The sequence below is a fragment of the Penicillium soppii genome (assembly GCF_028829465.1).
Source record: "Penicillium soppii strain IBT 18220 chromosome Unknown utg000006l, whole genome shotgun sequence".
Lineage (NCBI taxonomy): Eukaryota > Fungi > Ascomycota > Eurotiomycetes > Eurotiales > Aspergillaceae > Penicillium > Penicillium soppii.
The window spans coordinates 59,891-86,555 of NW_026643236.1; the positions used below are offsets into that span (position 1 = coordinate 59,891).

Here is a 26,665-nt window from a genome sequence, read left to right on the forward strand (position 1 = left end):
AAAGGGAGAAATCAAAGAAGCAGATACCTAACATAGGTAGTTTAACAGAGCTTCCAGACCCTACTGCCAATATGGGTGGTGAGGAAGATGTTAGTGTGAGATATATATCTAACCCTACACCTGCTCCAGAACCCCAGGTTGAACCTATACTTCCTGTTTTGGCCCCTGTACGCCAGCAAACTACATGTTCATTATGCATGGGGAAAGGGCATAGGTATACTACATGCCCGAAAAGGTTTAATTAGTCAATTTAATGGTGTTTTGGTTGTTTAATTGGAGTTTAAAAAGTGTAGAAAATATGAAATTTTGGTGGGGTGCCGGAACGGCCAGGATGCCGGAACGACCAGGATCCACGTTACCCACTGTTTATTTGTAATTACTTACTTAGTCATGCCAGAAACCCTATAAATTACCAGAACCAGGGTAAATAAAACACAGAGTTTTCAAACATTTTGATTAGCTAGGCCTAGTTAACAGATTCAATTGAGGGATGATTCTCAGTTTAGGGGGTTTCTAGCTCAAAAAAAATAGTTTGCATTAACAAAGGGTAGAAGTATGTATGGTTTTGTATAGCTCTCCAGGTTTGGCCTCCGAGGTACCTATGTAAAGACCAAAAGAAAGCAGATGATCAACAATATTGAAAAGAACAGGAGTGGAATGCCTTCTCGAAGTGGGGTGAAGCGGGGCAATATATGCGAAGTCAGCTGCCATGCTACCTCAAATATTGTCTCACAAGCTAGGTACAAATTAAACCGGCTCGCTTTCGCTTCTTATTGGTCATCTCGGTAGGCGGGTTAAGTCTGTGCTTAGATCCAGAAGACCATGCCGAAAACTAGGCTCATTTCAGAATAATGTTTTCTCATTCATGGTGTGCTTGGGTCTTCACTCTATTTGAGCGATGTAGCTGTCAATTGTACGGTCAAGTTCTCCCCATGCCATCTGATCCTGCCTGTGATCGATGTCACTCCGTTAAGGCCCGCTGTCTGGCGGGACCTGTGGGGAGCTGCTATCGCTGCTATCGTTTGCATCACCCCTGCACACATTTCCGACCACGCGGTCGGCGAGGACCCAAACCAAGGGTAAATACCTCTACCTCTCAGACATCATCTACCAGTAATCGTAGTCTATTCCCATCGACACCTGATATGCCACACAATGCTCCATCTACTGCATCAACCCAAGAAGACATCGACTATAAATGCGACAATTCCACAAACGTGACTTTCATTGCCAACATATACCAAGAGAGTTCCCTTTCCCAAATATCGGAATATATGGCGCTTCATATATGCGCTTTCTTCACATTTGGTCCCCTTCTCAGCATAGAGATGCGTCAAATGATCCGATCTCGGCTCAGAGAGGCGCCGATTCTTCTCCTGCATCCATACACTGCTGTCGCTCGGGCTTTCCTCAGGAGTACAGCCAACCAAGCTCCTTGTAGCGACTCCGACTGGTCCAATTGTGCCTCTGCACTACATGCTCTCCGAAACTTGCAGATCATCAGACAAGATCATGTGGGCAGTTTTCTTTCTCTGGGATTGAGCTTGCTTACTTTCCACCGATTAATATCGGGGTTCTCAGCGAGTACAATTTGCCGATACACGCTATCACTTGTGCGGCCATTATACTACTCTGGGAAACTAGTCAATTCGGACACAAGGGAGCTTTTGTGTCTTATCTTTTTGGATACGACCCAATCGCTGTTTCGAGCCAAGGTCCCCGTGATCGAGTATCAAGTGCGAGATCCCTATATCGTTGACCAGCATGCCGGGCTCTGCGGGCCACTCCTTCCCCTTCTTTACCAAGTCTGTGTCCTAGGATCCGCCACGAGAACAAAAAAAGGGAACAGCCCACTCTCTTCCGAGCATTTTGACAAGTTGACAGCTGAACTCGAAGCATGGGTTCCCAATATCTCGCAATCTGTCCTCGACCGATTCTCCGACGTAGAGATGCTTGTGCTTATATCACAAGCCAACATCCACCGTACAGCCGCACTTCTGATCCTCCACAGACTACAATTTCCATTTGGGGAACGAGACGCCGAAGCGGCATCATTTGCTACATCGATTGTCGCAGATATGACTCATTGTCTAGATATGGCCGGGTATCATCCACCGAACATCACCCTAGCTTTATTGGTGGCAGGAGCAGAGATAAGAAATGTGGTTGGAAGGAAGTCAGTACTCTATTTGGTTTCAGGGATCCGTGGGGCGGCTTTCTATCCCTTTGTAGCCAACTTACGCATGTTTCTCGCCCGGGTCTGGGCCGACAGGGACCAAGGAACAGCTCGGTATCTGTTCCGTATTTTTGAGGACAGACCTGGTCTTAGTATTCCACTTTGAATGATATGGCATCAAATCCACTTTTTAGCAACGATTACTTCATTTTTTATCTTCATTGTAGTTGATCGACACGCGACCCCGGTATTTATGTGTGTATGCTCCAGTATTGATGGAGCCGCTTAGGCTCCACACTGCCATTTCGCCGGTCTAACACAGATAATGGTTGGCCAATGATTGTGTATAGTCACGTTTGGGTGTGTATTGGAGACCCTTCCCCACACTCCACGCTCGCAGATGAACAGCTCTGGGCATATCACTTCCTGTCCCTGATCACACCGTCACCGTTAGAATTGCCATAAATGACTCGTTTTCCCCAGCAGAGATGAAAATATATACCAATTTCAAGCTGATGTCCAATCTTTTCTTGACCATCTGTTCACCACCATGCAAGCCCGCGCCTCTTCCGATGAATTTCCCCCAGGTACCATCCTAATGATAGATCGTAAGCTGTCCCGTTCTCCCACTTGGATCTACATCCTCATGTCACTATAGGGCATACGTCAACCTCCGAGTTCATTCTCAGTCCCACTCCCTCTGGTAACCCCGACGACCCTCTAGTAAGAAAGTCACGCCCAATCATCAACTGCCGGACGCGAGCTGATACAGTCATAGAATTGGTCTTCAGTCAGAAAAGCGGTGAACTTTGGTCTCACTTGTACCTACGTTCTGTTCACTTTCGTCCTGATTGACGTCAACAGTCTGGCGTACCGCGGGTATATAGAAGAGTTGGGTTTGACTTACGCGACCTTCAATGATGCCAGCGGCTCCAATTTTGCGGGTCTCGCAGTTGGGTGCCTTTTGCTGGTTCCATGCGTGCACAAATACGGTCGTCGCCCTCTTTATCTTATCAGCGCCGCGGTCCAATTTGCGTGCGCTATCTGGTGGGCGAACCTTCACTATGGAGAAGAGTTGATCGCAGTCAGCTTGTTGGCCGGTTTGTCGGGCTCGATCAGCGAGGCTATTGTAATGATCACTGTTGTTGATCTATTCTTTGTTCATCAACATGCTCGCATGAATGGTATTTTCATCTTCATGCAGAGTCTCGGGGCCACTGGCGGACCTATCGCTGCAGGGTATATCATTACCTCCATGGGCTGGAGGTGGATGTGGTGGATGATTGCAATCTTTCTCGGTGTGAACCTACTTCTGGTGTTGTCCTTTTTTGAGGAATCAAAGTACATCCCAACATTGTTTGGTCAGTCTATCCTTTCGAAGGATCCTGAGATTGTCAAAACCAAAGGAGACGACGAGAAGGAAACGGAGCCACAGTCTGCCCCCACTCACTTATCAATCGACTCTCGAGCTAGCCGCAAGTCATACAGCCAGCGACTTGCTCTCGTGACAAAAACTGACCAGCCAATAATCCAGCATTTTTACCAACCTTTCATCGTTCTTTTCACGTTCCCTGCTGTGACATTTACTGCTCTGAGTTATGGTTCCATTCTTGCTTGGTTTTCAGCAAACGCATCCGCTGGCTCATACTTTCTGATTTATGAGCCTTACAACTTCAGCCCGTCTGCAATCGGGCTGTTCCACCTTGGAGGCTTTGTTGGTTGCATTATCGCTACCTCCACAGCGCCTTTCTTCAACGATTGGTTGATTGTATGGTTGGCCCGACGGAATGAGGGTATCTTTGAACCGGAAATGCGTCTCTGGATGATGATCCCTGCTGCCGTACTCAACGCCATTGGCTTGCTGGTTTTTGGAATCGGTCTGGGCCGGGTGTGTTCATCATATCCTTCCTCCTGTACTGTGCTTCATAGGTGATATTGACTGAACCTTTTCGATATAGGGCTTCCATTGGATTATTCTTGCAGTCGGGCAGGCGATCTTTGGCTTTGGTTTTATCGTTACTGCCGATGCCGCTTTGACATATCTGAACGACTGCTATCCTGACGTATGTGCTACATCCCAACCTCGCTGGCTCTATGCATAGCCAGACTACCCAATTTTGTCAAGCTAACTCAGGATAATCAGATCCTTGGGGATGCGCTCATTGCAGTGGTCTTCGTCCGAAATGGACTTGCAATGGCCATCAGGTTCTCCTTTACCAGTTGGCTTGCTGGAATGGGTATTCAACACACCTTTATTCTCATTGGGGGGATTGCCTTCGCTACCATGATAATGCCTATCATGTTGTTGATTTATGGAAAATCGGCAAGAGTTAGAACGGCTGCCAAATATAGGAAGTTTGCTTCGCGTCAACAAGTTAAACGGTCAAGTTAATGGGAAATATGCTGCCATGTAGGTAATATGTTAATTGACTGACACCCAATTTACAGAAAGTAATCAAGCACAATCTTTGTCTAAAATTGTAACTCTGGTCATATATTCAGACTGCAATCCTACGCGGTCAGTTTTTTACGTCCCTCACCCATCTACCAAAGTCACCTACAAAGCAGCGTGCAATACCTACCGCAACTCCTCTTTTGGTAAAACGGTAAACCATGCCGGATCTTGGTCCTCGTAGATTTAAGGCCGTTGTGGAAATGCACGTAACCTTTGGTGCAGCCTTATGTCAATTCCAGCGACTCACTTATTCTTGCCCATAGAGAACTTGCAATCGGAGGAGATGATGACTCACCAATTATCATGACCAGGAAAAAAAAGGATTTTGAACACATTTAACAAAAAAGACATAGAAAATACTCGCCATGACATGTGCTATCTAGGTATCTACTGTTAAACATCATGTTTTTAAAAATATCCGTATGATACAGTATGATGGATGACTGATTTTATTGCTTCCCAATAAGTGTGTTGTTATGATCATTTGTCAAAAATATCCGGAAGTATATACTGTGTGCTACGACAGAGTCGTTCTTGTATAATTCTCAAAACTATTGGCGACGCGCATTTGGCCTCCATCCTTTCTCATACTCCTACATATACCATTCAAGGCTGACGAAACTTTCCCGCAGATATGTCCGAGCAACCGCCAAATTAAGGGGAAGGCCTTAAAGTCGCTCTGCGAACCGCTTGGCAGAGCGACCTATAAGATATAGGGGGATAATAGTCGTTGATTTTTGAACTGGCTAGGATTGATAGTCATCAAAAATCACAAGCTATCGGGTATTTTTCAGATCAGACAACCAACGATACACACGTTTAACGATTATTTTGTTATTATCTGAGACTGCAGAATTTTAAACTTCGAGGATAAGGCTAGCAACTAGACGAAGAATTATTTTTAATGCGGCCTTGGACGTTATGTCTAGCTAAAGCACCGAGCTATAAGTTTTAGATCGCGACTTTGAATAGGCGATAGTAAGCTAAGTTTGACTTATGTTGACCTGAAGAGATGTGAGGCATCTGAATTGATGCATCATAATAATGGCTCGAATGTAAAACATCATATACTGATTCGCCATCAATCTCAACACACTGTAACCAGACTGTATTACCCTCGAAACAGTAGCCTATGCACCAATGTTATAATGTTCGTAACAAGTGACAGTCAGCAAGATTAATATTGAATTGATTGATTGATTAACCACACAAGAGCGGGGTCAATATTATATACTTGGCACCTTGTTCCGTGCATAAGGTTCAGCTACCGTGATGCTAAACATGTGGACTACGAATGCGGATGCGAATATCTCAAAATATCACGAATGTGTATTCGTGCCTACCCCTAATCGAATGCTAGATCACGATCGTGCTTTGAGGTAGAGAGACCAGCTTGCAAATTCAACGGGACAAATGATGACATAATAGACCGGACATTCCGGCCCGACCTCGAGAGGAATCACGGAGACTTCCGAATTCAACAGTCTTCTCCCTTTTTAATAAAACATGGGTCGCAAAATGATGTACTCTTTTCATATGCAGAGTTCTTCCCCACAAGAACAACCGAGAAAACTGAAACCGAAACGTTTTAAGATCAGCGTCGCATGTAACGTTTGTAAAGCCAAGAAAACAAAATGCGATGGTGCCAGACCAGGCAGGTGAATCAAACGACAGACCCGATAGAGTGCATCTGTATTGTGCTCATATTTGTTCCGTCAGTGTGCGGGCCTTGCTTAAAGAAGAAACAAAGTTCGGAAGCTTGTATATACCGCGAGGCTGATCGAGTCTCTCCCTCATCAGGTATGCAGTAAGTATTTAGAATATAATGACCCCCGAAGCATATACAGGCCAAGTATCTCATGATGCTTGCATTGTGTCTCAGCTGCCGTGGCCCATCACCTACATAACAGCTTACGCGTTGAGCACCTTACAGTTCAGATACTGCCCGAGAGAAGGTTACGGTCGAAAGCGCCTTCTGTGACACTGAACACCCAGGAGACAGGAGTGGTGCAAACAACCGTTCTCAAATGAAGAAAAAGATGAGGCTAGATTGTGCGGTGGAATTGTGCCTGATGGTAGTCTTTTTGGCGTCTCTAGTGGGGCGCATATTCTGCATGAGGTTGGAAATGCGACACGCCCGAAAAGAGGGTTTGGGAATAACGGGAAAAAAAGAGGTCGAATTTCACCTATGCCAGTGGAAAGGTTGCCGAAGCTGCAGAAAAAGGATACTGCCAGAGAACCTCCCGACATGCAGTTTGTTCTTCCTACAAGGAAGGTGGCTGACAACTTCATGAGTATATATTGGGATTATGTGGATAGCGCCTACCCTTGGCTCGATAAATCGTCTATCGAAAACGCATACGAGACGCTGTGGATCAAAGATGGAAAACTCCCTATGAATGAGAGGGCTTTACACTGCATTCTGAATATCATATTTGCCATGTCTTGTGTTGTTTCTCAGTCCCAAACACCTCTCTCTCGGTACCAATCCTCAGTTACTTTTTTTGAAAGAGCTCAAGGATTCATGTCCTACGACCTCATGGAAGTTTACAATTTCGAAATCATTCAAATCCTTTTGCTTACAGCAGTGTATCTTCAACATGACAAAATGCCACAGAAATCCTTTCGAAGCATTAGCATGGCGATTCATGTCGCCCAGGATCTCGGGTTGCATTTACCTACTACAATTGAATCTATCAATGACCTGCGTGAGCGGGACCTTGCATGTCGGGTTTGGAATGGATGTATTGTCATGGACAGGTAAAATATGGATAGCGGCAATTTTCAATGCGCAACCTAACTCTATGTAGGATTGCCTCTATGACTCTTGGCTGTGCACCCAAAGTTTCCCAAGCTGTTGCAAAATTAGGACAGGATACTTTGGTGCTACACTCAATGGAGTTCGGTGGCACTAGAAACACGGCCCTACCTTCGAAGGCGAAGTTTTACATATCCTTCTGTCAACTACATCACATTATAGGAGACGTGTTGGAGACCTTCTATGACTCCAGTGGTTCCAAAGCCGACCTAGATTCAAGCAGAAATTTCACTAGTGTGAAGTTTAGCTCACCATTATCCTTCGATAAATTCACGAGCCTGTTTAGAATCGAGTCAGACCTATGCAATTGGGCCGAAAGTCTTCACTCGTATTTCCGAATGCCATCAGATCTTGAAGACCCGACGCCAACAAAGCATATCACACGTCAAGCAAACATTTTGCGCGCCCGGTTTGTACCCTGGTACCCGAGAATGTGAAATGCGGACTAATTTTTGTTAAAAGATATCTCTCTGTCCGGCTCCTCCTTTTTAGGCCCTTCCTTCCACAGGTGCACTATCAAAAGGCAAACAATGCTTCTAGTGTCAATTTATACTCGGAAGATCAAATCATTGGAACTGTAGTCTTTCAGTGTCAAATTCAGTGCGTCAAAGCTGCTGAGGATATGATAGAATTCATCATCAGAAATTTACCAGAGCAGACGCAAGCACATATATTACCATCAAATTGGTACACTGTCTCATGTAAGTTACTCTGTAAAATGAGGGACCACGGTGTTGCTAACGATGATGAGATATATACACTGCGGTAACTATCCTGCTTGCTGCGCAAATGTCCCCACAGGTAGTGGAACAATTTTCTCTTGCTCGTTTGAAGGGCCTTTTGCAACAGGCTCGTGAGGTTCTTGAAGAGTATGAAAAGAACAGCACATTGGCTTCAAGGTGCAGCTCCGTTCTCAAGTTGATCCAAGAAAATATTGACATACGTGTTTCTGGGACGGATTACGCTGCCGGAGAAGTTTCGCAAGAGGCAACCAACCATGACAACATAATGATTCAAGATATTACCATGGAACGGCAAGAGCCTCAAAATTATCTAGATAACTTGGCCTGGCTCGACAATTATTCGTTTGATTGGAACGATTGGCCTTTGTTTTTTGCACAGCTGGACGAGGAAACCAGTACAGCTGAAAGATGGGGAATGCAAGCTCAGGTCCGATTAACTGAATACATCAGACCTTTCATTTTTATCCAGAAGATGTGCTGAAATATGTACATTTATGACCACTCGGTCAATACAACATCAAAATTCTAGTCTCAGAATCTTCAAGGGTTTTCCTTTTTCTTTCTCGAAATCAATCACCTTGTTCTTTATATCCTTCATCAGGGCTATCAAGAAGACTTTTCGAATCTTGGTGGTAGAACTGGAGATGTACAACTGTATGATTGCAACATCTAGACATGGAATCCGAACAAGGTATCAACCCTATTTTACATACACTAGTTGTATCGCTACCCCCCAGATCATAAGAGCACAAACATCATCCCAAGGTCTGGCAAATGAACTTCCACCACCAATTAACCTAATTGTCAGTCTGTAGTGTCATAAGTTGCCGCCACCATTAGAACCACATGGTGGCCCTTACGAGGAGCAATCTACAGCCATTGTATATTTCGTGGATGATAACAATGGGGAACCGAAGGTGTCAACCAGCGAGGTGTCATAGTCGAATTGCTCAACTGGACCACAGGCTTCAAGGTGTCCATATGGCCCCATGGCCCATCTTGGAAACTGGTCATGAGCGATTCAGGTCCGGATTCAAAGTATTGGGGGAAAATCCTCTTCCATCCATCCATGACGACGAGAAGGATTTCTATCACAAATTGGGAAGAATTGATAGGACCCCATTGAAACAACTGATTGCTCTTTTCAGCAATCTCCGGAGAGTAAAGACCGATCTCGGGTTCCAGCGCAATTGCGTCGGCTTTCACCAAAGAGCTTGTCACCCGATATGAGCCGCCTAGTCGAGCCCGATCCCGGAGGGCCATAATGGCCCCCAAAGCACCCACAAGGCCGGTTGTCATGTCAGATATTGGAAGCGGTGGAAGAACGCTAGTACCATCTTTGAAGCCCAAAGACCGGCCCATCACGTAAGACGATCCCGAGGCTGCATCACCAATCTGCTGCCAGCCGGGTCTTTCGTGGTATGGCCCGTCAGGGCCATAGCAGTTCTCCTCGACGTACACTATGCCCTTTCCACGGTTGCCGGCCATCTCGAGGAGATCGTTGACGCTAAAGCCCTTTCTTGCGATCGCATCAGGGCGGAAGCCCTGAACAAAAACATCGGCACCCTCAATGAGTTCCCGCAATCGTGACTTATCTTCGTCCTTGTCGAGATCAATATCGATAGTGCGTTTCCCAGTATTTAGGGTAAGCTGTAAAGCCTGCAAATTAATAGTCAGCAAAAAGAAGTTCAAGCAGGAGTAGGCCGGAAATTCGCTACTTACACCAAGGTCGGTCAATCGGCTGCAATTCACGCGAATGACATCGGCACCGAAAGCGGCGAGAGTGTTGCCTATTATAGGCCCGGCAATAATGCGAACCAGCTCAATCACTTTGATACCTGCCAGAGGCCGGCTATCGCCCGCGATATTAGGGAAGGGGGACGGAGGAGTCGGAATTGCATGCGACTGTCGAGAGTAGCCGACTAGTGGGTGATCCGCAAGCCTCTTGCCCATGAGCGTGTCTAACCAGCCTTGGGGAGTAAAGCAGATACTGCCGCAAAAGCCGTTCTTGACGTTGTGCATTTCCAACTCGTCTGCGTTCCATTGCTCCACGTGCCGGCTGATGTAGTCATAAGCTTCATCTAAGGTTCTGGCAGGGTAATCAGGGTTGATTCCCATCGACTGGAGCACCGGAATGGGATTAAGGGAACCGTGAAGTTGATACCAAACGCCGGGAGTCTTTGTTTTGTAGATAGCAGTAGATCGTTGTTTTATCGGTGTGGCCATACAGTCTCGGTCGAAATTCTGCTGAAAAAGGGCTGACAGCTGACGCGACCTGACCAGTTCAGATATGTCTTTCCCTTCCACGGAAGCTGCAAAAATCGTTCCCAACCAAATACCAGCATGATCGGTGTTGACAGTGACCTGCTGGGTACGCGTCAGTGTGCCGTCACGATCTTCGACAATTTCGTGAGCTACAACTCCACACATGGCATGTAGGGCAGCTGCAATAAGAGGGGCCTTGAATGGACCAGGAATGATTGGTAGCGAGCTACCCTCAAACTGCACTGTATCCCAAAGTTCTTTATTTTGAGTGAACCCAAGAGTGTTCTTTGCAATATACTCAAAAATCCGAGCAGTGTCTTGGGGAGCTGGAGTGAAACTCGAATCCATGAAAGTCCCAGGGCCGTAGATATCAGCGCTCGGTGTGGTTTTGTATTGATGAGGCATTGTAATTCAGCAGGATGTTGCCAAACAATCGCTTTTCAAGGGGTAAAAAAGAACGAAGAATTATAAAGGCAAAGACGAAGTAGCCTTAATTGTGCAGCTTCTATAGTCGGACAACTGGTATCACACACCTTTTACGGCCAGCTATTTATACCTTTTCGCATGCCACAGACACAGCAATCCGTGAAAGATATGATCTTTCCGTTCCGGAGCCCTGGAAGCTTCCGAGGTCGGAAGGCCAGAAATGGCACGGGATGTCTCGGCGTTGCCCAGAGAGTGTTTATCTTTCTTTTTTTCTTTTTTCGTTTCTTTCATCCATTGGCCCCGAGGCTGCTTGCCCCATAAAAGCTAAAATGCCTCTATATTGTTGCATCCAATCATGCAGAGATAATTGAGCTCCGTGAACCTTGAATCCCCCGAAACCCGGCAGCACCGTAGAATATTCTGGTCTCTTTCGGACTGGCTTCAACCTCGAAATCGCGGAAGCTAGCAGACGCTTCCGGTGAACAATTTTCTCTGTGAGTATGCAAACTCTGGTTACTCTGGACTTCTTTCGCCACCTCCGGGGCTCATTGACTATTTATTGGACTCACTGCACGCATAATAAATTAGTATAGAATCTCAATTTAGACGCAAAGATCGAAATAAACGCCCAACAAGTCAAAAATCATGACTCTTCCTACTATTAGAACTGTCGGAGTGATCGGCACCGGCGTGATCGGTTCCAGTTGGACCGCATTGTTCCTGGCCAGGGGCTTGAAGGTCATTGTGACTGACCCAGCACCAGGGGCAGATGGCAAACTCCGAGATTACTTGCTAAATCATTGGCCAACCATACCCAATGCCAAAGTGACACAAGACGAATACTTGAATAATTTCAGATTTGTTAAGGCAATCGACACTTATCTTGGGGATTTGGATTTGATACAAGAGGTGAGTTGGCCATCGCAGAAAGAGTTCTCTTTAAGGTTGTTGCTGATCTATCTTTCCATATAAGAATGGACCGGAGAGGTTGGACTTCAAGCGCCGTCTTTTCGCTCATTTGGACGCAAATACCCCTGAGCACGTCCTTATCGCATCGTCGTCCTCCGGTCTCCCTTCATCGGAATTTGTCACTGAATGCGAGAAAAACCCAGCCCGTATTTTAGTCGGTCATCCATTCAACCCTCCACACTTAGTGCCCCTGGTGGAGGTAGTTCCCCATCAAGGAACGGGTGATGCGTACGTGACGGCTGCGATCGAGTTCTACCGAAGCCTAGGCAAAGATCCGGTGCTCGTCAAGAAGGAGACTCCCGGGTTTATTGCGAACCGGCTTCAAGCCGCTGTTTGTGCGGAAGCCTATAGCCTTGTCTCAAGGGGTGTAGTCTCAGCCGAGGACCTTGGTTAGTGTTATCCGTATGATTCAATTTGTGTGACTTGCTCTGACTTTATTAGACAAAACCGTGACATCTGGCCTTGGTCTTCGTTGGGCTTTGACTGGACCTATCATGACCAACACTCTTGGTGGAGGTGGAAACTTCAATCATGTTATGGACCACCTGGGACCGGCGTTGAAAACGTGGCTGTATGACATGCGCCGGCATGAATTTGACGTGGATTCTCAAGATGTCGACGTTCTTAAACAGAAAGTGAATGAGTGGACATCGCGGGTCAACTTGAAAGAGATTGAAGAAAGTCGTGACAAACTTTTGGTTGGCTTGATCAAGAGCAAAACTGAGGGTTCCATCTAAGATCTATAGTTGAGGCAGCTTTTCTTCCTCAGGCAGATAAGGGCCTTACTCCTTGCCTGTTTGATCTTCCTTCTTTTCCTCTATTAGCAGCTAGCTCAATACAAATACTAGTTTCTTTCCTTCGATAATTATGAGAATTTTAGCAGTATAGCAATCCGTGGGGGCTAATTTAGACTGCAGGTAATGTTGCGATAAATCAAATACGGTGGCCTTCATTCCCAAGGTTGAATGCAATATCCTTCATGTCTGGTGTATCGATTAGCAAAATGTGCATGGAACAATATGAATATCACCGGGAATATTGTGTTGACACTTGCAAACCAAAACAGTTGTAGATGACAGTAATTTATTAATATGAATGAGCAAGTTTATGTAGCTTGGCACGGCATAACTAGGTCAGTTATGAAAAACGGGCCTTTGTGGTTGACCGCGGTCTAACTATGCGGGTTTGCGGTGCGGTGCGGTTGGCATTCTGCCTATATCTTTAGCCGTCGCGGCTGGGCTTTGCCTACCCGTGAGCCGGTTGTGGCGAGGTCTAGTCCCTATCGCTTAAGTGGCAAGTTAGACGATATCACGTTTTACAAAACTGGGGCTAGCAGCTCGAGCTTCGGAAGCCGATAGTTCACGGCTTAAAATGTTTTCGGGTTTCCAAATCAAGTGGGTCAACGGAGTAACCGTCGTCATATCCCGAGGCCGGAGCATCCCAATTAGGCTCCCGGCTGTATTTCGGAAGCGATGAGATTTGGAAATCTGACAATCCGGTCGGCTCTCCCGTGCCGGATAATTGTTAATCGACTTGAACAATGGAATATGTTTTAAAGGCTGTGATTTGCCGCCAGTCTACTTACCTATCAACCCCTGCCTGTACAAAAGCTTAATCACTGGATCTCTTTCGATCTCTTTTCATATTCTCTTACAATGGTCCAATCTCGCCTTGCTATGGCGCCTTCGGGTCGAATCTATTTCCTCGACATTGGCATTTCAAATCCAGAACTCAATGGCCGCATTCTGACTTGCCAATCGGATGGCTCTGGTTTTCGCGAGCTGGTTACCAACCTCAGAAGTTTGCCCGACGGAATTACCGTTGACACGGATCGCCAGCACATATATTGGACGAATATGGGAGTCCCCTCTGCCAACGATGGGTCCATACAACGCAGTGATTTGTCCGGTAACAATATCGTGACGATCATCTCACCAGGCCAGACACATACGCCGAAGCAGTTGACTATTGCGCCCAAGTCAAAAATGTTGTACTGGTCAGACCGAGAAGGTATGAGAGTTATGAGGGCGAACATGGATGGCAGTGACATCGAAGTGCTTTACCAGGCTGGTATTCTCGATACAGACAGCCAGGTTGTGCAGAACTGGTGTGTCGGGATTGCTGTAGACGAAGAGTCTAAGTCTGTCTTTTGGACGCAGAAAGGACCCTCGAAGGGGAACGAAGGACGAATTTTCCGAATGGGTCTCGAAAAAGATGGTGATATCCAGGTTATTCTGGACAATCTTCCGGAACCCATCGATTTAGAATTGGACCACGCTTCTGGAACACTGTACTGGACTGATCGTGGTGATCCACCACATGGCAACACTGTAAATTCAGTGGCCCTGTCAGATGTGTCAACAAACAACCTGAAACCAAAGATCCTGGTTCGCAAGCTTCATGAAGGGATTGGACTTGCTTTGGATCTGAAGAACAGCCGCATGTTTTTCGGCGATCTTGGAGGCTCTCTGTACAGTGCCAATTTGGACGGGTCCTGCAAGACCACGATTTTCCCTGACATCGGAGGTGCGATCACAGGGGTGGCCTATGTTGGTGAATAGTTGACGCATTGGCAATTTATTGACTGTGTTCTGATGTCTGTACTGTAAATTTTGTTTTCATGATTTTATTTTTGCTACAGGTTCGCTCGAAATCAGTTTTACCGCTTTATTCTCTTTGTTGTATCTTATATCTTGGCCAGACCCACTATCGTTTATATCTGGCCTAGATCATCTTGGACTGTTGAATAAAAAAAGGGTGATAAGTATCAACTAGCTATATTAGGCCTGGCGTTAATAAAGTAGGGTGTGAGGAACAATCAAAGAGGACAAAATAATGAAACTGATTTTGATCCGCCCTGTACTGTTCGAGCGCCGCCAGGCAGAACCACTAAACAGGCCCTGATGGTCTTATTTAATGCGATCGATCGAGCGTAGTATAAACATAAGGTGGTAACCCTCGTTGCTTTCGATCTAAAAGGGCCTTCAACGGATTCAATAAAGTGACCCTAGACGCTTGCCTTCAGGTAGGGAAAACCCTAACTACAGTGAGAAAATAGATCACGAGCTTTAGAAGCGGCCGCCACGCTAGCATTGGATTTCAATGACTTCCGTCTTTACTTAACAATAACTTAATAGCCATTACGAATAGACTAATACTTCGATGTAGATCTATTCGGCGTACTACCTAGCATTATTCCTCGATACCCTCGATACCCTCGATAGGACTCATCCCGCAGTAAGGCCTATTAGTTAGCACTAAGCTTAAGGAACAGATCATTAAGGTAGGAAGTCTATAGCACGATAAGAGAAGTATCTCCCGATTCTATCTTACATAACTGTGACCAGTTAGCTGTGCGTAACACTACAGGCCTTAACGAGACTCTAACTTCGTTTTCAGGAAGTCAAACACGCTATGTATACGAACACGGATATATACTGTTGTTACGGCCTGCATATCACTTTGCGAGAGGTCGGGGTAAATGAAATTATCCATCCAACCATCCAACCCTGTACTGTGCCATTATAAAACACACTGTTTTCATTGAACTATGCATTTTCCTTACTTTTTTGGGGCAATTGAGTAACTTTTTAAAACATAAGGTCAATATACCCGGCTAAATAACGTGAATTCCAGTACCTCATGGTTTTGAAATGACGACTTCAATATGTCGTTTACGTGTAGACATTAAGCGGATGGCGTAAAATTGGCATTACAGCGAGAAATCGGGTAACAGCGAACTCTTGTATTTTGTTTCAAAAACTATCAAGTCTTAGTTTGAGTATTCCAGTGACATCGTGGGGTTGGAGCAAATTGATCCTTCGCTGTCAACTGAGCAAAGAAGTGGAAAGAAGGGATACAATCACATTTTCAAGGTGAAATATAATGAATGATTGAAATCAGAACCGACTATCACGCATATTATACGTGGGCATTACTTTCTACCCTCTCGGCAGCCATAACCGCTATTGACTCGAGACATCTCGGCCAAAAGGTTGAACTCTGAGCCAATCACCTATGATAAAATATCGGTTGCGAACTATGGCCGAGTGAAGCAGGGTTAGCGAATATCAAACGTAATAGAATTGAGCACATACCATTGAGACACATCTTAATGTAAGCCAAACGCCAGAAGAGGAAAGTCCATTGTCCGCCACTTGCGATATTCATACCTAGCAATGGTATATCCGCAATGGCCCGTTCATTGCCAATATAAGCCAGGCTTCCTTGGTGGATATAATTAAATGCCTTGGCCGCCTTCGGTCCGAGAAGCGGCTGACTGATGTCACCAGCAATATTGTCTAACGAGTGTTTGTCTGCTATTGCCATGGCGTTAAGAAGTTTGCCCAAAAAGACCCCCTGCTGGCTAGCAACCTGGGCTGTTGGCGCAAAAGTGGTTTGAGTACAGTCACCCAGCGCCCAGACGTCACTAGCACCTTTGACACGAAGGTAGTCATCAATAACGAGTCCTCGACGAGAAGTAGCTTGGGCTGGAAGTTGGCCCATGAAGTCCCTCACAATCGGGCGGACTGCATTGCCGCCCGCCCAGATCAAAATTCCGTAAGGAATAATCTCCTTTCGTACAGTGCCATCAAGCTCCCGGCACTCCACTTCGATTTCTGTATCGGAAACCCTTTTAACCATCGTGCTTTTCCGGATCACAATGCTTTCTTCCTGAAAGGTTGACTCAGTGAACTTGATCAATTTCTTGGAAAAAATTGGAAGGACCTAAGAATGGCGATTAGTATTAGACTAGAAAGAGGACATGGTTGCGGTATGCATACCGTTGGAAGGGCTTCAATTAAGGTCACTGTGGGTTTATTCGCCAGTTCCGGGACCCATTTCTTCAGATCGTCTTTGAAGAAGTCTTGCAATTCAGCAGCTGTCTCAATTCCCGTGGGGCCACCTCCTACAACAACCATATGCAGAAGGCGGTTGATTTCTTCTTGCCCTTGGCCCTTGAGGGCAGCTTGTTCGATGCGGCTCATCACTTTCCTGCGGATCTTTTGTGCATCTTCTGCTTCCTTAAGGAAGCAAGCATGGTCTTTCACACCCTCGATTCCTAGGCGCACATCAGCATGTATCCCTCCAGCTTTAGCTTTCAGTGCAATCTAATTGACGTACCAAAGATAGCATTCTCCGCACCAACCCCAACAACAAGCAAGTCGAACGGGATATCACCAGCGGATGCGTCATTGGAGTTACTCTTGAAATGCACCACCCTTTTTTCATAGTTGATATTCGTCGCTTCCGCATCATAGAATTTGACCACTGTGGTTTTGCGGCGTAAGATGTTCCGAATGGGCTCCATCAGAGACCGAGTGTCTAGTAAACCGGTCACGCAAGATGGCAGCAACGGGGTGAAGAGGAAATAGTTGCGTGGCGATATCATCACGATATTGTAGTTTGAAGAATCGATCTCTTTCAGCAGTGATGTCGTTCCCCATCCCGTTCCTAGGATCACAAGAGTCTTCTTGCTGGGATCTGGCTGGAGTTGTTCCCGGAGGTTGTTGAGGTGGTAAATACTGTATACCACAAGTGAAAAGCTTCCAACAAGCGAGACCAATGCGATTCTCTTTGTATTTCGAAAGTTTTGGTTCCGTACTCGCGCGGTGGTTCCAACTACTGGAGTTGGGTCTCCGTGATATTTCAGGCTCAATGTACGCCGGGTGACTTGAGAAAATAGTGGTTGTTTGTTCAATCGGCAAGAACGAAGGCTTTTCGAGTTCAAAACTCGGTGAATAGGAAATCTCGGAAACATAGTCATTTTATTCTCCTCCAGGTCTTACTTTCAATGAAATGTGATAAAAAAACCTCGGGTGTTTCTAGGCTTGCAATAAAACCTTGAATGTTGGCCAGAGATGAACGAATACTCGGTGGAAGAGTCAAATTGATCAGTTTCCTGAATTTTAAATAATACTTGGCCCATGGAACCGCACTACAATCTTGGTACATATATAGACGGCTGATTCTTAGAAAATGAGGTGCTGCCTCAGGCCCTCTTGCCAGAATCGGAACCCCAATCTAGTCATCCGGGATATGGTGTCTCCACCTTCCGATATTCTGATTTGCTTCGGATTCGCTCGGTGCTGCCGGCATGGGTTAGGCAGTGCAGAACTGAGCAGTCCGTGAGGCAATTGTCTTTTTTGGGCTTTTCCAGGGAGAAGCTCCAGAGAGGAGGTTTGGGCGAGACTGAGGTATGCGTCAACCGGAATTTCCATGTTCGGAGTTCCGTATTGTATTTCCGAATTTTAATTAGTATGTATGTATGTAACGCTTTTGTGATGCACTTAAAGGTCAATTCGGTTGTGTTGTATTTCTGTCAACAATTGTAAACAACCAACATGATGTGTGCACAAGCGCGAGGTGTCCTCGGAGGGCTCCTCAAACCAGGTGCTCTTGCCTATACAACATTGTCCACTGCTCCTTATCGGCTCTGGCCTACAGCTTCGCTGCGACAAGATAAGAATGTCAAAACAAGCCACCATGGGCCCTATTTGGCCCAAAAAGCGAGATTCTCTACCTCCAAGCAGCAGTCATCAAAAAGCCTGTTACCTCCACCCGATAGCAGGAAAATCAAGGAAACCAAGATCATCTGGCATCATCCAATGTACACTCCCTTCTACCCTGCGGAACCTCTAACAGTGGCGCACCCTTCATGGCAAACATAAACATACTGAGTATAGCTATAGTTATTCGGAGAAGGACATGCGGGACATCTGCGTTGCTCACCGCGACGCCCGTTGCATGTCTGACAAAGTCGCCCTCAGCCTTGTGCAGTTACTCCGATGGGGTACTGACTTTGCTACTGGATATCGGAACCCCAAGAAAGACGAGGAAGTTGCTAAAAGGTTTGTTATGGATGAAAGGAAATGGTTGATTCGATTCATCTTTTTGGAGTCGGTAGCAGGGGTTCCGGGGATGGTTGGTGGGATGTTGCGACACCTGAAGAGCATTCGGCAGATGAAAAGAGATCATGGATGGTAAGTTCATATGATGATTTATATATTTCGATCCTCGAACTTATTTTGACACCGACACACAGGATCGAATCGCTGATTGAAGAAGCCTATAATGAACGTATGCATTTGCTGACCTTCATGAAGCTTGCGGAGCCAGGCCCTTTCATGCGTCTAATGGTTCTTGGGGCCCAGGGTGTCTTCTTCAATTTGTTTTTCTTGTCCTACCTCATCTCGCCCCGAACCTGCCATCGGTTTGTGGGATACCTGGAGGAAGAAGCCGTGATCACGTATACACATGCTATCCATGATGTGGAAGCTGGAAAACTACCCCTTTGGAACAACCTAGCGGCCCCGGACATCGCGGTCAAATACTGGGAAATGCCGGAAGGGAAGCGTCGGATGGTGGACCTCTTACTTTATGTTAGGGCGGATGAAGCAAAACATCGCGAGGTCAACCATACGTTGGGGAACTTGGATCAAAAGAAAGACCCAAATCCTTACACTGCCGAGTACCATGACCCAAGCCAACCACGTCCAATTGATGGGCCTGATCCAAATCGAGCATACGGCTGGGAGCGCAAGGATGTGATTTAATCTGTCAAAGTGCTATTCATGAATCGGATCATCATTCCACATTACAGCACAACGCTCATTGACGGGAGACTGCTTAAGTCACCGTGACTCCCTTATTGACTTATGAAGTATACATTGGAGTATATTGTGATTCCCACATATAGCCCCGGGATACATCTAGGAGTAGGAGCAGCTCAAGTTTATATAAGGACACTTATTCATCTATCTGGTTTATTTGTTCGTGTTCAATCATAAATTGTTACATGTGTACCCCATTTCACCACTCTCTTCCAATTCATCATTTTTGTGGCTCAATCTTATTTAGCTGCGTATGTTCTCAAAATGTGAGGGGAATTGATTCCTAGAGAACCAGTAAGCCTATTCAAATTATTGGGTCGTTAGGCTTATAGAGTCTCTAGTTCGAGTGCTTATAATAAAGCTTTACTTCAAGAAAATCGGTGAAAAAGTCTGAAGCGAGACAAAATTTTCGACATTCAATCTTTCCTAAATAAATAACAACGTCTCATTATGATATCCGAATGCATACCATGAGCACTCAAGGTGAACAGTGTCGATGACGGCCTTGACCTAACGGACCAGATTCCCGTCATTTTTATACAATGCAAGACCCTAGGTTCTCCTCCAACCCGCTATTCACTGTTATTCACTCGTCAATGTAAGATGGTATAGCCTTATAATGACCAGAAACATTCGTGTCGTCATCAGAATCTCTACTTTAAAAGTGGCCTGAATGAGGGCAGAATAAAGGTGAAAATCAAGTCTCGACATTAAGGCGGAGAAACCATATCTGCTATGCACCGACCTCGGGAGTCAACTGCAAATTATGAACAGACACTGAGTTCCGTGGACGCAATTTTATGATTCTTCTACTTCCAGCCATGGTTCTATTTCAAGCCATAATGTGAGATCTTGGCTACACCAAATGCGCGATTGCTTCGCAATAATATGATAGTTTGAAGACAGTCTTTCCGGTATATCACTGATCTAATCCTGGGCAGTTCTCGCTCGTTTCCGCTGTAATAGTCGAGTAAGGAGATGGGTCAGTCCAAATGATGTTATAACTACATCGAGGTTAGGATATGCTCATGACCGGGTGATAACAGCAGAAAGAGAGACGTTATTGCACATTGCACTAACCTATCATCTGGATATGAAGGTGCGGTTTGATCACCCAGCTCCTTTGCAATATCTGTCAATGCATCGTGCTCCCAGCAGATCAAAATGTTACCTGCCCCGCCGTAATTTTGGACCACTTTCTTGACGCAACTTGGATCGTCTCGATCACAAGATGTATCAATAGTGAATCCAAGATCCTCGGCTAGTGGCTCAACGGTATCGTACGGACGCGCCTGCTTGCCATCTGTTCAACAACATTTAGTGCTTGATTCATGAAAAGCAAAACACGCAAAAGGCGGGGGGATGGAGATCATACTACTCTTAGGCGTCTGTGCCATGATGTACCCAATGTTATAGATAGAACCCTTCTCGAACACCGATCGCAGACACTGTGCACGTTGGACACCCTGGGCGCTTAGTCCGTTGCCGCCATCGCTCGGTTTCTCTCCATGCCGGATCAAGTAGACAGTGGGCGATCCGGCTGTTACCAACGCGGCGGTGGCCAGTAAGCCCCAAGTTGCAGCTATCTTCATTGCCTCAACTATCGGCAATTTAGGCCAATGTAGTTATTGTTGCTTTTGTAATAACTCTGAAAGCTGCGACTGTCGTAACATGGTCTCCTATTTATCCATTTGAATTGGATTTTCAGCGCCCAATACGAGATACGACGCTAGTTGTAGCTCATCAAATTCAAGAATGACGCTGACCAAACGTTTTCGCGAAGACCGAGAGATGCTTTGTCCACGCAGCATGATTCGGCGGTCGATCGCCGGCCTAAATCAGACCTAAACTTCATGGGGGAATTGCAGTGTCAATGCCCCACAGGCGGCAGAAATATCAAAAGTTACACCTCGGAACTCCGACTGGCTGATTGGGTATTTCTCGGTTTGCTTTGTCATGCATCCAAAGCACACGAAGGCCGAGCACGCATACGTAGCACTAAATCATCAGCAAGTTCAGCTTCATAGAAAGTACCTGACTGGGACTGACGCATACTGGGGCACTATTTGGATTAACAAGGGAGGACAAACATGATTGTTTAGACAGCACCCAACAGAAGACCCTGCCGTAACGCACCTTATAAAAAAGGCGCACTTAGAGCAACTTCGCATGGGAGTAATTTTTTAAATTTGGATGTCGAACATACGCAATAATTTGTTGGCGGGCAAAATGTCCCGTTCGAGGGACATCTGCACATACCATCAACACCATATTGGATAGAGGGACACCAAGGATGATCATTAGCGTATTTGAATGTTTGAAATCTAAAACACCGAACTCTCACTGTTGACAGTCTAGAAGCAAAAACAAAGGCCAGTTGCTTACGTACGCCACATGGCCCACAATTCGTCTGGCTTATGTTCAGGTTGGTACATAAGCCCGAGCAACAAGTTGGTTGGTCGTAGCGCACTGTTGGAAAATGTAGAAACCTTGAAGACAACGTGGATAATGGTAAAAAAATGAGCAGAGGAAAAAAAGGTCAAGAAGGCTCACATTGATACTACAAGACCCACAATGAGTAGCATTGGTCCTTGGATTAGTACATGAGCCCGAGCAACAAGTAGATTGCGAACCAGTGCACTGGTATCACACATCCATATGATAGTGATTCAATAAGAATATTGAGTATTATCAATCGAAGACTAAAAGCACACCGTGGTGTTATGAGTTCCGCAATAGGTCCGGCTTGTGTTTAGATTGGCACACGAGCCTTGGCAATAGCTTAGTTGGGTTAATGGGCACTATGGATGTCCATCATATGTTATTGACTACTCCCCGGGTAGAATATAATCTGATGGCTTTATGCTGACTCACAATGATATTACACCATTCATAGTGTAATTAATTCGAATTTAAATTTGCACAAGAGCCCGAGTAGCAGGCTAGCTGGGTACTCAAGTACTGCAACAAGGTTTTCTAGAGAATTTGCATAAACGTACTGGAAAAGTTTCACACGATTCGCATTGCATGGAACTGTTTTGTAGATTGACACAAGTTCCTAAACAGCAGCACTGGGTTCTGTTCTCGCACTAACTGAGATGGGACGTTTGTGAGCAAAAAGCAAATAAGAGAGTTTGATGATAGTGATCAGACTCCCTACATTCTTGTTGCAGGACCCACAGTGTGTCGAATTACTAGCAAGATTTACACAAGACCTAGAGTAACATTGAGGGTGGGTTACGCGGCATAGGTTGTTGATGCAAGAGGTGCTGCAAGAGCCACAGTATTCAAGTTCAGTGCTCAGATCGAGGCATGCTCCTGAACAACAAGCAGAATCATTGGCTATACGCTTATCACGAGAGCAGTGTCAGGGTATTGTAACAGTAAAAGAGTGGGAGTATCCATGAAAAGACCAACTAACAGTTAGGGCATTTCGCTCGGTGTAAAATAACATAATATGACGCCATAGGGAAACAAAAGTTCTAGAAGAAGAGAAAAAAGGTTAGACTACTATAAATAACGAGGTTTTGAAGACAGTATCGGCTACCGTAATTCATCATCTCAGATCCTTCTTGATAGTTCTAAGAGATTACTGACGTTCTCTGTGAAGCGAGATGGCCTTCATTGTTGCCATTTTACTTTCAATATAAGACTGCATGTACGGGAGAGATCGGCTCGTTGAATGTATATTAAGAAGAAGTAAAGCGCAAATTAAAATGAAAATCTCTTCAGTCAATGACTTGGAGGTTTAGTCCAAGAGATAATCTGCGTGTATTTTGGATTTGCCGACTTGAAAAATACGCGATGGAGGACTCCACCTGCAAAGACTTTCGGATTTGGTGCGTTGCATTCTATTGAATGTGTGACTCACGGAATTTATCTAAGCCCTAAGCACTTAAGCCCTCAAATTCACAGCACACAACGATTATATTGACACAGAGAACAAACAAAGTCATGGTGTCCAAGGCTCAAACAGCGGACTTCAGCGCATAGCTTGATTGGGTCCGCACACGATCACTAACTCCAACCGGCACATTATTCTCCAAAAAAAAAATAACTTGCATAAACCTGTTCAGACGGTAATATTTGGGTCAAAGATATGGGAGAGTTGATGCTCACGATATATTCGGACTATTGGAAGGAAACCATGTTGGCAATGCAGAAAGCATTGTTGAGATTTCATTTCAGATGAACCCGAATGTTTGCGAGGTTTGACATAGCAGAAATGCCATAACGGGCGGCTTCGTTGGTTGTGATCCACTTTGCCTCCTCTCCATCACTGAAATAATCTGGCGGGGAGATCTGTGTAATTTTCCAGTCATGCGAGGCGTCATAACCATCTGTATTGAAAAATTGGTCCCATGCTGCTTCCGCAAGAGCTCCGTCCTTTGCCCAATTTGCAGCAAACGCTGTTAGTGTGGAGTGGCTTTGCTTCCATGTGGCTTGCAGAGGGAACTTGAACCCGTACTCTTTGAATTGGACATCATGACTACCGTTATATGCCCGGCAGTATCGCGTCCAAGTAGTCATAAAACTTTCCACCTCGGCGGAATGCTGATCACGCATGTAGTCAAGTACCTCGGCAAATATTTCAGGAAATCCGAATAACATGGACAAATGAGAGATGGCATATTCGGGGGTTGGTGGCGGGCATGCACGAATCTCGCCAGAGCTGGGATTTAACAGTATTGCGTTGGCAGCAATTCCATGTTGGAGGTTGGAGATACCCTGAAGCAACCGCACGAGAAGTTGCTGGGAGTGCAACCATCCTGGCACTCTTCTTTCCCAGTTTGTGAGCCAGGCACCAGCCAAGGCACCACAGTCCAACCCAATATTTGTCATAGCGAATCCATCCGGGATTGTAGCATGCGCCTGAACCTTACGGTGTGAGTCCAGGGATAAAAGGCAGTATTGCATATCCCGAAGTTCATCAATGAGGTCGCTGGTGCGCTCATCTCCTGTCAAATAAAGGTAAAATCGACGATAGAGCACGTTGGAAACTCGAAGCTGCTTTGAGCTATCACTGAAGTGTTGAACGCCGTGTCTCGTCCCAAACCCTTTGAATCTGCCGGAATGGTATACATCAACCTCACCAGTGTGTCTGGTCATGGCCTCCGCGACTTTGAACACATCAGCCCTTCCTGTATGAAGGAAATACATCCAAAGCCATAGATCTGTGGACAGCTCCGAGTTATCCCATGCAAAGCCGCCGACGTCGTATCTCCATGCATGGCGGTATGGATCGTAGGTATGCTGAAAGTCACCATGGTCCCAAAAGCCATACCATCGATTTTGCTCAATTTGTTTGTGATAGTAATTGAACAATTCATCAAGGCGTTGCTCAATATTAATCTCTTTTGACGTTGCACTAACCCCCAGAATACGATATTCAGGTGTGCAATATCCATTGAAGACTCCACTTTCGTGTATGTGCATTGATGTTGGCATTAGCCGTGGTGGATTGCGGACAAAGGAGGAAAACAAACCAAAACTCGTATTAGAAGGTGTAGATTCGTAGCCTCTAAGAAAGAGGACATTGGTTCGCCCTATGCCATTGGCTGTGGCAAATTCTGGCTCATAGTCTTCATATGTCACTTTCAAGGCTTCGAGTTGATCAGAGTAGGAGTCTAAGCCAAGTCCGTTGTGGTATGGGGCTGTGTCCAAGGGCTCGGACAACGGGGAGTAAATCCACATGGTTATGACACCATCTTGCTCATCGAGCTGACTCAGATCTATCTGTGTCGGGTATCGCTCCCAAAAGTCACACATCCCGACTCCCAAACCGCCGAATTCAGCTGATCCCACATACCCTGTTCCATCTGCACGACCACCACCGATAGTCTTTACCCAGGAGCAATTTGGTTTTGTTCTTTTTCTTATCGTGAAACCGTCGGAGGAAAGTTGAGCGAGAGAATATTCTGTCCAGGCTGGAATATGGGACAAAGCCCGCTTCAAATCACTGCCCTCCCATTCCTTCTCACACAGCACAACTGATTTGCCGCAGGCTTGGTCTCGTCGTGTTTGGGTTGTTGGGCCATGCCGCAGACCCGAAAGCCCCTGGACCTCCTCTTTCAAACTTCCACCCCCGGCCCCTCCGAGTCGGACATGACGGTTGTACAACTCAGACCGCGACAGAGGGATCGAAAAACGTATGCCAAGAGAAGTAAGCGGTTCATCTGCGTTCAGATCGTGGATAAAGGAATGAACTATTTTGACAGAGGGTGAGTCCGAATATATGTAGAATCGTAGATCAAAAGGGAGGTGGGTATCAGAGACCGAGGTATCGCACTCCATTACTCCCGAAAGCTTGACGACCACCCTGTTCAAGGTCTGATTTTCAACTTCCAAGCTCGTGACACGTGTTGTGTATTGAACATGGTTAATTGACGCGATCATCGTTGCTCCTGAGCAAATGGTAACCCCGCGCAATATGATATTGCTCGAAACCGAAGAGCTCCCTGGCTTGTGAAACGAGATCTGCAGCCCGTAACGTGATTTCACAGAAATCTCAAGTCCTTTCTGCTCAACCCATACCCCCCTCGAAAGTTTTTTTTTCCATTCGCAGGCTTTCAATGTGTATCCTTCTTGGTAAGTAACATGGCTACTGATCGAATGAACGGTCCATTTCAGAGACCCATCTTCCCAGTATGCAATTTCACGCGAATCAATCGGATATGTGTTGTTCCCAGCTTCGATGACAAATTTCTGACCCGGCATGTGAGCACCTCTCGCCCATGGCATTCCAAACGAGACACCATTGCTTAGTGCTTCTGGGTGTTCTCCGATAAGCCACCGAACGTTTGTGGAAGACATTTTGATCCCTCCACCAAGGCTTAGTCTGAAATTGGGGAATAGTCTGGAATGCGAACAAACGAGCGCCTTTTATCTCCAAGAGATAGTCTCTACCGTTCCCGGAAGCGAAATGGGAATGGCCATTCTGAGTAAGACGCCCTAGTGGCTGATAATGCCCGAAGTTTTCCCCAACGTGATACAAGACCATTATTGCGTGACCAGAAATTCAGCTCGGAGTTCATCCTAACTCGAAATTTGCATCGTGCTGTTCAGATATTGAGCCTCGTCCCTTGAGGGCTACTGGACCTTGAGCGCTTTTACGTGAAAATTTCTAGGTACTTGTTGAATGATCTGCAATAATTTTACTGATCTGAACCCGTGTTATTAGTCACAGAGCTGGATCCCGAC

The 26,665-nt window shown here is 45.8% G+C and overlaps 10 protein-coding genes across 10 annotated transcripts; 6 read left to right on the forward strand and 4 right to left on the reverse strand.

The window, feature by feature from the left end:
• Nucleotides 1-1,328: 1,328 nt before the first annotated feature.
• Nucleotides 1,329-2,342, forward strand: N7529_007383 (uncharacterized protein; the record flags this gene model as incomplete). The annotated part of the gene is made up of 1 exon (XM_057242910.1): nucleotides 1,329-2,342. One exon carries the CDS (start codon nucleotides 1,329-1,331, stop codon nucleotides 2,340-2,342), a length of 1,014 nt encoding a protein of 337 aa, XP_057094448.1.
• Nucleotides 2,343-2,726: 384 nt separating this feature from the next.
• On the forward strand, nucleotides 2,727-4,568 carry N7529_007384 (Major facilitator superfamily domain general substrate transporter; the record flags this gene model as incomplete). The annotated part of the gene is made up of 5 exons (XM_057242911.1): nucleotides 2,727-2,784; nucleotides 2,835-2,899; nucleotides 2,955-4,064; nucleotides 4,135-4,239; nucleotides 4,311-4,568. 5 exons carry the CDS (start codon nucleotides 2,727-2,729, stop codon nucleotides 4,566-4,568), a joined length of 1,596 nt encoding a protein of 531 aa, XP_057094449.1.
• A 3,670-nt stretch (nucleotides 4,569-8,238) lies between these two features.
• N7529_007385 (transcriptional regulator family TF) lies at nucleotides 8,239-8,673 on the forward strand (the record flags this gene model as incomplete). Its single annotated transcript, XM_057242912.1, has 1 exon — nucleotides 8,239-8,673. The coding sequence occupies one exon, from the start codon at nucleotides 8,239-8,241 to the stop codon at nucleotides 8,671-8,673; it is 435 nt and encodes a 144-aa protein (XP_057094450.1).
• Nucleotides 8,674-9,062: 389 nt separating this feature from the next.
• Nucleotides 9,063-10,862, reverse strand: N7529_007386 (uncharacterized protein; the record flags this gene model as incomplete). The annotated part of the gene is made up of 1 exon (XM_057242913.1): nucleotides 9,063-10,862. One exon carries the CDS (start codon nucleotides 10,860-10,862, stop codon nucleotides 9,063-9,065), a length of 1,800 nt encoding a protein of 599 aa, XP_057094451.1.
• Nucleotides 10,863-11,528: 666 nt separating this feature from the next.
• Nucleotides 11,529-12,589, forward strand: N7529_007387 (Dehydrogenase multihelical; the record flags this gene model as incomplete). The annotated part of the gene is made up of 3 exons (XM_057242914.1): nucleotides 11,529-11,792; nucleotides 11,857-12,241; nucleotides 12,294-12,589. 3 exons carry the CDS (start codon nucleotides 11,529-11,531, stop codon nucleotides 12,587-12,589), a joined length of 945 nt encoding a protein of 314 aa, XP_057094452.1.
• A 918-nt stretch (nucleotides 12,590-13,507) lies between these two features.
• On the forward strand, nucleotides 13,508-14,413 carry N7529_007388 (YncE family protein; the record flags this gene model as incomplete). The annotated part of the gene is made up of 1 exon (XM_057242915.1): nucleotides 13,508-14,413. The coding sequence occupies one exon, from the start codon at nucleotides 13,508-13,510 to the stop codon at nucleotides 14,411-14,413; it is 906 nt and encodes a 301-aa protein (XP_057094453.1).
• A 1,404-nt stretch (nucleotides 14,414-15,817) lies between these two features.
• N7529_007389 (NADH-ubiquinone oxidoreductase C3A11.07) lies at nucleotides 15,818-17,619 on the reverse strand (the record flags this gene model as incomplete). The annotated part of the gene is made up of 4 exons (XM_057242916.1): nucleotides 15,818-15,891; nucleotides 15,950-16,580; nucleotides 16,637-16,914; nucleotides 16,977-17,619. The coding sequence occupies 4 exons, from the start codon at nucleotides 17,617-17,619 to the stop codon at nucleotides 15,818-15,820; spliced, it is 1,626 nt and encodes a 541-aa protein (XP_057094454.1).
• A 577-nt stretch (nucleotides 17,620-18,196) lies between these two features.
• Nucleotides 18,197-19,408, forward strand: N7529_007390 (alternative oxidase; the record flags this gene model as incomplete). The annotated part of the gene is made up of 3 exons (XM_057242917.1): nucleotides 18,197-18,462; nucleotides 18,545-18,835; nucleotides 18,898-19,408. The coding sequence occupies 3 exons, from the start codon at nucleotides 18,197-18,199 to the stop codon at nucleotides 19,406-19,408; spliced, it is 1,068 nt and encodes a 355-aa protein (XP_057094455.1).
• Nucleotides 19,409-20,384: 976 nt separating this feature from the next.
• On the reverse strand, nucleotides 20,385-21,057 carry N7529_007391 (uncharacterized protein; the record flags this gene model as incomplete). The annotated part of the gene is made up of 3 exons (XM_057242918.1): nucleotides 20,385-20,469; nucleotides 20,546-20,768; nucleotides 20,841-21,057. The coding sequence occupies 3 exons, from the start codon at nucleotides 21,055-21,057 to the stop codon at nucleotides 20,385-20,387; spliced, it is 525 nt and encodes a 174-aa protein (XP_057094456.1).
• Nucleotides 21,058-23,644: 2,587 nt separating this feature from the next.
• N7529_007392 (polysaccharide lyase family 26 protein) lies at nucleotides 23,645-26,278 on the reverse strand (the record flags this gene model as incomplete). The annotated part of the gene is made up of 1 exon (XM_057242919.1): nucleotides 23,645-26,278. The coding sequence occupies one exon, from the start codon at nucleotides 26,276-26,278 to the stop codon at nucleotides 23,645-23,647; it is 2,634 nt and encodes an 877-aa protein (XP_057094457.1).
• Between the last annotated feature and the right edge of the window lie 387 nt (nucleotides 26,279-26,665).